The sequence below is a fragment of the Chaetura pelagica genome, unplaced genomic scaffold (genome assembly GCF_000747805.2).
Source record: "Chaetura pelagica isolate M959 unplaced genomic scaffold, ChaPel_1.0 scaffold343, whole genome shotgun sequence".
NCBI lineage: Eukaryota > Metazoa > Chordata > Aves > Apodiformes > Apodidae > Chaetura > Chaetura pelagica.
The window spans coordinates 578,206-590,354 of record NW_009952873.1 but is presented as its reverse complement, the minus strand read 5'-3'; the positions used below and the strand labels follow the sequence as shown (position 1 = coordinate 590,354).

The 12,149-nt window shown below is 41.3% G+C and overlaps 1 protein-coding gene across 1 annotated transcript in view; it reads right to left on the bottom strand.

The window, feature by feature from the left end:
- The window catches only part of DENND5B (DENN/MADD domain containing 5B), a 63,707-nt gene extending 52,726 nt beyond the window's left edge, over positions 1 to 10,981 (bottom strand). The window contains exons 1-3 of the mRNA XM_009995214.1: positions 10,963 to 10,981; positions 6,854 to 6,987; positions 927 to 1,593 (exon numbers count right to left, since the gene is read on the bottom strand). Coding sequence (XP_009993516.1) covers positions 927 to 1,593; positions 6,854 to 6,987; positions 10,963 to 10,981 — 820 coding nt within the window. The remainder of the gene's footprint in view (positions 1 to 926; positions 1,594 to 6,853; positions 6,988 to 10,962) is intronic.
- Between the last annotated feature and the right edge of the window lie 1,168 nt (positions 10,982 to 12,149).

Genomic DNA, 12,149 nt, shown 5'->3' with positions numbered 1-12,149 from the left:
CAGCAGGAAAGTTGAGTTCTTCAGGCATTCAGATGCATTGCAACAATTGCAACACATACCTCTTGGTATCCAAATATCAACAGGGTCAGATTCACAGCAATCAACGCCATACAGGAAAGACTAAGAGGGGTGTAAAACCTCAGAGCACGGCCAGCACCAAGTCAAGATTCCCCAAACTTGTAGCAGAGCATTGCACTACTGCAGAAAGACACAACCACAAGAGAAGAGGTACAGGCCAGGTTTTCAAAAGCTTTTGCTGGCATGTTTTGAGGTGGAATGGGCACCATGCAAGCAGCTTCTGCCAACACAGAGGAGCCTTTGCCTATTGCAATCATACAGGTCTCAAAAAAAGGTACCAACATTCTTGTCAGAAAAGCTCCCAAGTATGTCAAGTAGGACTATGAAGGGATGCCCTGTAACTCTACACAGTTCCATCCCAGCCTTAAAACTTCTGTCTCTAAGTGTTAAAAAAACTCCTAGTGGTTTAACCAGAACATATCCATCATATGGGAGGGAGAAAATCTCACCAAATTCCATCATGCTGCTGGACTTTGAAGAAGAAAGCAGCAAGAGTGCTCTCTGCAAGATGTGTTACTTTCTGATGGTATTTTTACAGAAGACAGAATTGGTTTCATGCTATCCTGCAGCATGATCAAGGGCAATGTAAGGATTATAATTATGTGAATTCTATTGCTACCTGTCACAAGTGTGATAAATACAATGCATAATTAAACAAGTGATATCTAGACTGCCTGGAGGAAACAATTATTTAGTGCTTTCACTAGGACAGACTAATTTCTCTCTCATTTTTTCATTTCTCAAATCCACTGAAAATCAACAGCTCTATATTAGCCTTGGTGGCTGTAGCTGCCCAGGAGCTGCCCACTGGGAACAGAGCCAATGTGCATTGCCAGCCAAGTGCCCACCTTGTGAGTACAGAAGGATCTGCATCTCCAGAAGAACACAGGTGAAGACCTGGACCAGGTTCTCCAGTCCCAGCAGCTCAAAGACCTCCCGCAGAGGGTAGTCAGACAGAGGCAGCTCATTGGGCCCAGGTCTCTGGCAAATGATGGGCTCATAAACCCCATAAAACTTCAGTGACCTCCCTGGGGGTGGCAGGGGCACCTCGTAGAGGATGTTGTGGATGTAGCTCTCCAAGGGCAGAGGCGGTGGCTGCTGGGAGGTCACTGCCTTGTAGAGCTGGATCAGGAACTTCTTGCAGGCTTGCATGAAGGGCAGAGGGGTGATGAGACATATGCATTTGGAGACGTACAGCGTGTCTCTGCTGATGTCATAGGAGTTGTACCGCTGGAGCTTGGCGAGGGAAGTGGCATCGCCCTCGTCAGTGCTGCTGGCCAAGGAGTCCATGCTACATGAGGAGGAGGCGCAGACGCTGCTGTATTGCTCTGCATTGTGCATCTGGTAAAGTGTTTGCATGGCTGTGCAGATCTGCTTGCTGGTGACCTCCTCATAGAAGGTGAGCACAAAGCCGTACGTACGAGAGCCATCTTCTCTGGTGATGATGAACGAATGGAGCTGCGGATCTCTGTTATCTGCCTGTGTCCTGAAAGAGAGCCCTTTGGGCATACACAGCTGAGGGAAGAGAAAAGAAATAGATATAGTTATCTAAGCTACAACTTTATTTTGTTACTTCTGCTTCACAGGCACTTTCTTTTTTTCCACCACACCATAACATAATGTAACCCCCTTGAAAAGCAGCCCAAGAGCAAACAGCCTAAAACTGATGCTACTTACAAGAAGAGGTAGGCACGACTGAAGAAAGGAAAACATCCCCCCAAAACCACCCATCTAATAAGTCATTATGACTTATTTCCATTACTTTATAAAATGCTTTTCATTACTGAATAGCCTTTGTCTTATTTACTTAAGCATCACATAAAGGCATCCAGTTTGTTCTCATTTGCAAACATTGTTCCCTCAGCACTCTAAAATCAGAGAGCCAAGGGAGCATCTTATACCACTGAACTAAAATTACAGACTTCTTGAAATCTTTGATCTTCCCTAATTTTCTTAAAAGAAAGCAAAACAGTTGACTGACAGCTATTACATTTATTTCTCCCTTAAGTGCTACAAAATAGCTTACATTAGCAGAAAGAAGAGGCATGGGGGTGGAAACACCCAGAGTCTATGAAAGCCTTGTTTTTTATTTACCACTCAGCAAAATCTTTTGCAGTGACTCTGCTACACTGGGTGTTTCTCTGAAACATAGCCCTAGTGATAACTTGAGGCATTTTTCCAGGCATTCCTCAGGAATTCTATCAGCCTTCTAATACAAAATAACAAACAACCAGCAAAAGGTGTTTGAATGTGTGGCAGCATGAAACTCTTTATGTTCTAGCTAAATCAGTATGTTTATAAATTAAGAACTCAAGCTTCCTTTTTACCTTTACCTTCCTTTACCTAACAAAAGGAAACAAGAGAAGGAAACCCTTCCAATTGGTCCTCCTGCTCCAAAAGGCAACACTAGAAGCCAACTTTTCCAAGGGATGTGAACCTACATGCAGCTGAGTGCATCCCCTAATGTTTCACCCTGACCAGGAGTAAATTTTTCTGATGGTGGAAGAGATCAGAAGAAATATTTTCAAATATATCCTACCCTGGACCTCACAAGTGCATCTTACATAGATCATTCAACAGTCCAATAAAGCTTCTACCAGCCCAGCTGGGATTAGGCAAGTGGTCCAGACTCACTTCACAACATGTGAACAAGTCTAAGTCATCCTGGACAGATTCATCAAAAAGGTCATATATGGGGAAATAAATAGCCTGGAGTTGGTAGAGGAATTCAATTCAATTGATGGACTTTGCTGACATAACACATCAAATTGCAGCTCAAACCATTTCTGAACAGGTTTATAGTTTTTTATTGAGCTATTAACAGCATTGCCATGGTTAAGGCCTCTCCAATGCATAGTGAAAACCACTTGTTTCACACTTCATTTAAACTTACTCTGGATAATCAATATCTCTTAACCTAATTTTTTTGACAGGCTTGCTTAATAAAAACTTATTTCTAGAATGTGGGCATTTGATGGTGGCTGCAGCCTTATCAAGTCTGATTGGACTGAATTCATAGGTTTTAATCTCAACAAAGTTTTTATTTTATCCACTTTACAGAAAAATACCCAGATAAGCAAATTTTATTTAGTGGTACAATCAAGAACAGGCAAGCATCAAGGAAATTCAGACCAAGCTGAGACAGTTTCAGAGGGCTGCATTAAATATATTTCCTCCAAGTCTTAATTATGACTTCCTCATCCTTTGTATATTGAATATACACACATAAAGGACACCCATCTATTAAGTTTCAGCCACAGCCCAGCATATGCAGAATATCAACATTTTAAGGCTGCAAGCCCTGGCAGAGGAACTGTTGCTGTCTTTAGCACTACAAGAATGTCCTGGTTTGAGCCAGGATGAAGCCAATTTTTCTTTTTAGTGATTTTTTTTTTTCCTTCAGTGAGCTTTCTTTTAACTAGCAACAGTGTGTTCTGCTAGGCTGATAAGACAGTGGAATGTTTTCCTAACTACTGAGGCTTCAAGGCTGCACCTGCACTCTGCCGGCTCAGACACTATGGGGAGATCTGTGACCCCCCCGTAGGAGGCTGAGATAGATGGACAGCAAAATTGGCCAAAGATATTCCATTCCATATATCTACGTAAGCTCAGAGGAAGGTCAGAGATCACAGAAGACAACTTCCTTCCTTCTTCTTCCCCCCTTCTCTTCCGTCCATGGCCGGCGTCCAGGGAGGACTCTGTTCATCCATCACCGTCGACCCTTAGGCTCGAGATCTCCTGACCCCCATAACTCTCTGCTCTTTCTCCAGCAGCAGCTCCGGGATTCCTTGGGACTCTTCCCAGTTCAGGGAAGTGCTGTGGGAGTTGCTGGGGTGGGGGGAGGCGAGAGGTTTTTGCCCATTCCTGAATATATTTGTATATAATTGTATATATTCTCTTGTATGATTTATTAGTGTTTTAATTAAAGCTGTGTAGTTCAGTTTTCAATCCAGCCAAGTCTCTCTCTTTTTCTCTCTCTCCTTCCCTACCTGGGTTGGGGGGAGGAGGGGATCGAGAGCATTGTTGTCGGACCTGAGTCAAACTGTGACAGAGGAATGAAGGAAAAAAAGCAGAGAGAAAAAGAAGCTGGGAAAGCACCAAGGCAAGGAAGAATGACCAAGAGCCACTCAGGAAGCTAAGATCAAAATGAAGGGCCTGGGCTCATTTTTCAGCAACACAGAAAGCATCACATTTGCTGTTAATGCATAAAAACTTTCATCTTAGTGCCTCAGGCATCACTCACTTCCCATCTCATCTGTGTTTGTCACATGCACCATAAGAAAGTGTTGGAAAACAGCTTGGGACGTGGCTGGAAGGTGAAAGCTTTGCCTGCTGGTGCAGCTGGCACATTACTTGCAGAACAGCCACAGAAGATAGTATGTGACATAGGCAGCAAAAACCACAAAAAGCAGTGGATGGAAGGGAATACATCCCTATTAAAAAGAACTCTGTACTTCAATACGTGCTTTGAAAGGGAAGAGAAAACATGACTCGTAGGCAGAGTGATTGCTTGGGTCTTCAGGGGGTTATTTTTAAAGTGACAGGATGGTTTCAGAAGGCAATCAAAATTCCTTAGGCATCCAGTAAAGCCAGACTTCTTCCAGGTTAACCTTCAAGGATTTATGCATTTTCTTCTCTGAGGAAAATTGCTTCTGGAAGCTCACATTAAGCAAACACATAGGCAAAACTAATACAGCAAGGCAAGATCAGAAAGGCCAATAATTGCCTCTAGGGATTCTGTGGAGGTGGATATTACTCTAAATGATGTTTCAGATCAAAACAATACAGAAGCTTTGCAAAAGATTACTTAAAAGACCATTAAATACTGCTGCTGTTAGTAAACGCTTTTCGTGTTCTCCAAGACATATTGCAAATGAAAGATGTGTTCTTCAGCTATTCAATTGAAGCTGAATGCAGCTTGGTTAAATTATTTTAATAGGTCTCCTGCTGGTTTTAGTATTCCATTTTTGTCTGATAATATGATCACACTTCATGAATATTAGACATTTTCAACTCTAGTGTTAGAAACAAATAAGGCAGTAATTCCAGCTATTGCCTCTTGCTGCCATTTTCCTGCTGCACACCCACCACTTCTCCTCTGAACACTCTCAATTCAAGGGCAGAACTGAAAGGCATTAAGTAGCCTTGGTAGTTGAGTTATTACCACCTTAACTGTGCTGATGAACATGATTGTGAGTTCTTCATGTCTCCTGTATAAGTAAAATGATATGGAGATCTGCCCAAATACCACACCATCTCCATCAGTGCACGTTTGGAAGCAGAGGACCAAAATCCTCAGCTTTCAGTGAGCAGAGGGAGTGACCAGACTGATCTCTGCCTCTCTATGCATGTGCAGTGCCACAGGATGACCTCTGTTGCTGCTACTTCCAGCTGCCATGTTTTCAAGGTAAATATTTGGTGCAATGCTAAAATATAAAATATAGCGAAAATTGAGCTGAACTTCAGATATCTACATCTTCGTGATGGCATAGAACTTCCAAATGCATTTTTTGCATTTGCAAAACCCACTTTATTGTGGGTTTTATGTGTTCCCCCTCTCTCTATCTCCAGGGTGAAGACAAGGAGATTCTGTTGACTTCATACCTGCTACATTGTTTGGATCTGTTTTGAAGCAGCTAGTGTGTAGTCCTACCCTCCTCAAATGTGAAGCACATCTAAACTATGTTGGAGGGAAGCAGTTCACTAACGTTCCAATTTTAGGCCCAAGCCACATTTTTGCAAACAGCTGGAATTGGTATTATTATTTAATATTTTATAACTGTTTACTTTCAAGTTATAAAACTAATAGCATTTGCTGTACTGGGAAGCTTACCTCAATGACCAGTAATCTCTTGTCTTTGTCAGGACTTGTTCTTAAAAAGCGCTTTGGTGATTTTGGAAACGCCATATCTTTGGGAAAATTTCCAGTAGATCACTGATCTATTAGTTCACAGAATGGTTTGGTTTCCAGGGGACCTTAAAGATCATCTGGTTCCAACCCCCCTGCTGTGGACAGGGACACCTCCCACTAGAGCATATTGCTCAAAGCCACATCCAACCTGCCCTTAAACACTTCCATTGATGGGGCCTCCACAGCTTCTCTGGGCAACCTGTTCCAGTGTCTTACCACCCTCATAGTGAAGAATTTCCTTCTAATGTCATTGCCCTCATAGAAAACTCCAGAAACTGTTCTCGCCTCCCTGTTCATGGGATTTAGACAAACTCACATCAAATTTAGCTGAGAGGAAAGAGATGTACAGAAAACGCAGGAGTGTAGAGGTGCCATTAAAAGTGGCCACCCAATAGAAGCCATGGTTTAAAGTAAGTTCCAGCTTCTCTGTAAAGATTCCTCTCTCCTTTGACATATTCAGCATCAAGGTTTTTGTACTCAAAAATTTCACACAGATAGTAGTATCTTAAAACATCCCTTGGTTCAACTCCTTCCCACCTGCAGATGTGCATGCTGGGTGACCACACCCCTTCCCAACCAGTCTCTGAGCTGATGGTTAGACTTGTTCCATCACATGGTAGATTTAACTTGAACTAATAAGAGAAACACAGGAATTTTGTTGTTGTTGTACCTGAAATTATCCTGCATTTTCACCTTACCTCTTCCTCTACAGCTTTTCAACCAGCATGGCTAGTGGGTCCTTTTAGTCCCAGCAGAAGTGCCTGTTCATCACATTACACGGGCTGTTTGTGAACAGTCCAGGAACCACAAGAGAGCTGAAGTTGTCAGGAAACAGCTTGAGAAGAAGGTAGTTTCTCTACCTACCATGTTGACAGCATCCTGGTCAAAGGGATTCCACTCGATGTTCTGAGGATAATGGGCCAAAACTTTGGACTTGAATGTTCTTCTTAAGGGACTCTGGTCAAAATTCTCTCCTGCAAGAAATGAACAAATAATGACTTGTCACAGCTGTAAGGCTTCAGAGAGAGCTGGCCTGGGCAGTTTTCTTTCACTTAGTTGGGGTTTTTATTGTTTGCTTTGTTGTGGGGATTTTTTTGTGAAATCCGAAGGGCATTTTCACTCCAAACAGATGTACTACTTTTAAAAGAAAACCAGAAAAGGTTCACATTCAATATGATCTTATAACAAAATCTTACTACAGCTGAAATACAGCTTCCAGCTTAGTATTTTCTGCATAGAAATTTACAGTTAAGAGCAAAATTAATGCTGGAGTTTTACAGAAAAAAGAACCTACAATCAACTCAGTTCCTTACCTTCCCCTGTAGCTAGAATATCTAGAGATGACTTGGCTTAGACACTAAAAGTGCACTTGAGGGAAAGTTTCTTAAAAACTTACAGTCAATAAAAAGTATGAGCACCTCTCAGCTATTATACATTATTCAAGGCTTCATTATAGATATTTTTATATCACAAGTCCTGTGTGAAGATTAAGCATATTCTTTTCTCTACATTAAATTTCAAGGACAGACTTTTTCCACACAAAGAATCCAGTAAGTGCAAAGATGAAGACTGAAATCAGACTTCAAGGAGAAATGCATCCAGTTACTAGCATACAAATAGTGCACTTCACAGTGATATTGTTAATGGAGTTTGCACCATTGAACAGTCTACAGTATGCAAAATAGCAATCAAAATAAGTTGTTCTTAAAATCTATTCAGTATATTATGACAATCTCTCAGATATCAGGTTACTGATTGCAGGTTTCTTGCTTTAAAGACTACAGGTAGGTCATCCCTGTTCAGTTCCTTTCTCACCCAAGAGACATGAATGGGATTAAAGCCTTAAATTCACACTGTTAAATGTTTTCACCAAACCTTACTTTGCATTCAAAGGTGCTTTTTGGGACTTCCTAGTGCTACATAGATACTTTTAAAAATACATTACTGAAATAGAATTAGATTTCTTCTCTTGAAAATACATATATTCTCTCTCTTTATATTTAAAGGCAGAACCAGTATTCCATAAATATTTTTAATGAGAGATTATTTTGGATTAAAAAATATTAAACTGCTTGTCAAGCTCTAAAGGCAATCCACTGTTCCTGCAGAAAAGTTAAACTATGAGTCACAGCAGTATAATTTGTGCTTGCCAAGTTACATAGGACAACTCAACCTTCCTGCAGCTATCAGCCTCTGAGCAATGTTGCAAAATTCATAGGTCAGTAGCAGTTACCCAAAGGTTTCTGAGGACAAAGCCATTTGGCACATGTCCTTTGCTCCTTGTGAAGTACTGTCCACACAATCATTTGGCTCAGAGTGAATTAATCCAAGGAAACTTCTGTACAAACTGTTAGTTGAAAGCAGAGCTTCTCAGCCTTTGCCTGGAAGAACGTAGGGTCTGCAGGTAATTGTGGGGAACACCAGGGAGTGGAGAAAAACACAGTGGCAATTCACAAGGTAAAAATCATCCAGGCAATTTTAGGAGGGCTGAAAACCATTTGCTGTATTTAACCCATGACACATCTTCATGTAGAAGGCAGAACCTCTCTAGGCTGCAGGGCCAGCCCATGGCAGTGGCACCTGTGAGGCAGAGGATGCAAAGGTTGTGTGTTTCTTACACTCATGCCAGCCACCCACTTGGTCTCGAAAGCAAAGCAGAGGCTTATGCCAGAGCTCCCCTCTGTGAGAACATGTGTAGGCATGTACAGGTGCCTTGAGACATGCCAGTCAGCTGTGCTGGGGCTGCACCTTGCCCCACTGTAGAAGTCAGCTGGGGACCCAGGGGGAGGGGAGCTAACCATCCTTCTAACAGCGCTTGCCTTCAAATGTGAGATTTATAAAAATACCAGTATGCTTAAACAGTGGCTCATTTTTAAGACATTATTTAAACACAGTGCAAAGTTATGTATTCTACCATTATGTCTGTCTCATTTGATTCTGGTGGATAACCATGGGGGAGAAAAGGAAATGAGCTTATACAAGGATTTTTTGTGGCTGGGAGAAGAAAAAGTCCAAGGTGATGCAATGCTGCAGTCATATTTCCTGGGGCAGGAATAGATGGAAATGGTAAGATGTGAGGAGTTGTGGCAAGGGAATCCAGCCTGCTTCTGGAACTGCTCAAGGCAAACCAGAAACCCAGCAAAAATGTATGCATCATAGAAATGAAGAAAACTGTAGGTATCAGCTAAACTGGGTCAAATTATAAGACATGTCGGGGTTTAGCTGATTAGCTCATCACATCTGTCAAGTTGGACCAGACTTGCCTCTAGCTGCTGTGGCAGACCAGAGCACAAGCTCCATGTAGATCCTCTCCATTCTCAGTTACAAAGCTCAGAGTCAAGTACACAAAAGCAGGGACAATTAATTATTACAGAATTTGGCAGTAGAATAACCTCTTAGTTTGGTCCAGGAGTTCTTTGCAGAGGCATTAAAAATACGTCATTCACTCACTTCTAAAGTTTCATAAAATAAAAATCCCAACAAGCAAAGCCAGTTAAAATTCTCTCTCCAGGTATGCACTTAAACATACTTGGCAACATTCTTAATTCTTAGTTTCAAACACTAATTAATGTGCTTGCATAATCGAATAAATATGCGTGAGTTTATTTCCTAATTAGATTTTCAGTCTTTCTTACATCTGACACAGTTTACCTTACAAGTATGGATTAGCAGAAAGGTAAGATATTTGATGCTATATTTGGTCATTTCTAGAAAAAGTCTGAAGAGCATCTGGATGACTCCAGTACATCCTCCACTGCTAACAGCAACTGATTGCAGGAGTCCAAATTTCTCCAAAGGTTTCCTTTTTCATGACAAAAAAAACCAAACCCATTACTATAACCTGATAGATGCTAATTGGGTAATTTGTGTGGTTCTTTGGGAGCCAGTTTTCTAACCTACATCATGTAGGTCTTGTAAAAACATCTTTTGCTTGAGCGATAGCCCCCAGTGATGACAGGGAACAACTAAATTCTTTATCATCTGGTATTAGCACATAACTGTAAATGGAAGTCCATATGCATGTTACTGCATATTAATCACATTATTTACTGTTTCTGACACCTGTGTTCACTTATAGGCAGCAAAGGAACGAGGGCAGGCTTTGCCCTGTGTGCTGGGCATGCTCAGGAGAGCTCTGCTTCCAGCACATCTAAGACATGGTATCTCGGGGGACATGGCTCTGTGTGCTTAGATTGAGTGGGACAGCAAACTGTCCAGGTTTCACCTATATAACTTCCATGTGCACCCAGAGGCAGAGGGTTATGTACCTGGTAACTTTACTTATCTGTTCTGGTTGTACCGTCTAAGTTTGTGGTGGACCAGAAAGGACAGCTGTGGCATGGTGCTGTCCTGCCTTTAAACTGTGCCCTGGTGTTAGAGCAGCACTGGCAGACTCTGGAAGCATGTCAGACTGCTCAGAGAGATTTAGGAAACGATCCTGGAAGGATTCTGCATGGGAAAACACCCTCCTCTCCTAGTTCAGTGGCTCAATTACTAAACCAACCCCACCAGAAAAAGATGTAGTTATTTCCAAGTTAGACCAAAAAATGCATCACTGGGGATATGAGTGGGGAAAGCCTTGATTCTTTGCTGTTCTTGTTACTGAATATCCTTAATCTCATTTTCCCTCAAAACCACAAGCCCACCTTGATGGGCAATATTCTGGCACCATCTGGAGCCAGTAGAGAAGAACTAGGTATATTTGGCAATAAACACTGCAATATTGAGAAACTGAGGGTTCCAATCAAATTTTGGGAATGACCAGTAATTTGTATGTGGCTACAAATATTTGTGCAGCTGTTTAGGTGACAGACACATCTACAAAGTTTTGTGGTTTGTTGTTGTTTGTTTGTTTGTTTTTCAAATATTGCTTTAAGGAATCCAGCTTTCCAAAACAAGAAGTAACAGTGTCCTAGTAGGCTGACAACATGGATTCACTTTATCCAGAAAAGTAAATAGCACAAATAACTTACCTTTGCAGAGTCCCCGCATGGTTTGCATTTTACTACTACAGTGTTTGGGGTTTTTTTTAAAAAAATAAAAATTAAAAGTAAAACACACATAGAAAATACAATTTTCTCAAACAGTGATCATGAGACAAAAGAGAAATGCCAAGAAAGCACACTGGAGTAAATAAGTCATTAGCTCAAAAGGACATGACATGGCACACTCCATACAAAGCTACCTCCTGGGAACCCAGGCAGGTTAACTTTTAGAGGAGATACATAATTTAGGAAAGAAAGAGTACAAAGATAGGACAGAAAGCAGCCAGCATGGCAGGAAACACCCCGGCTCTCACTGAAATGAGACAAGAGACAAGGACTGTGACAGGCAACTCCACATGGACAAGAAGCTGGAAGAAAACCACAGGGAGCAAAACCTTCTTGGCAAACATGAGGGAAGGGCTCTGGACCAAAGGGTAACTGATGTTATCAACTCTCAGCCTTGGTAGTTCTGAACTGCAGAGTCATGTGTGGCAAATAATACTTATTTAGCTGCTGTTCTAGGCAAAGAGTGAATTTTCATTCGATCTATTGTGTGCTTATTTAAGTGCTTGTTCCTAGCTTCCAGAAGAGGATTAAAACAGCACATTAAAAATTAAGCAAGTATCAAATGCAAATTGAATGCCTATTCTAAAATATTAATGACCAGATAACAGTACTATGAGTACAGACAGAAACGTCATATTTTATGTGTGGTATCTGTTCATGTGAACAGCTGTCTCTTAAAATACATTTTTAAATGGTTTTGAATTGAATTGTTTTGTTTTCAGCATATTTTTTAAAAAATCAAAATATTTTAAAAAATTGTATACAATGTGTCAGATTCAAGTTGCATTTCTACACCCTGTGTAAAATCACAGAATGGTTTGGGTTGCAAGGGACCTTAAAGATCATCTAGCTGCAAACCCTCTGCTATGGGCAGGGACACCTCCCACCAGACCAGGTTGCTCAAGGCCCCATGCAATCTGTCCTTGAACACTTCCAAGGATGAGGCATCCACAGCTTCCCTGGGCAACCTGTTCCAGTGTCTCACCACCCTCACACTAAACTCATGTGATGTACTAATGTAATGGTAGATTTAAATAATTTACGCCCTCCCTTAAAGGCACTAATTTTTGAAAGGGACATGTTCTTCCAAATTAAAAGCCAATGGTGAA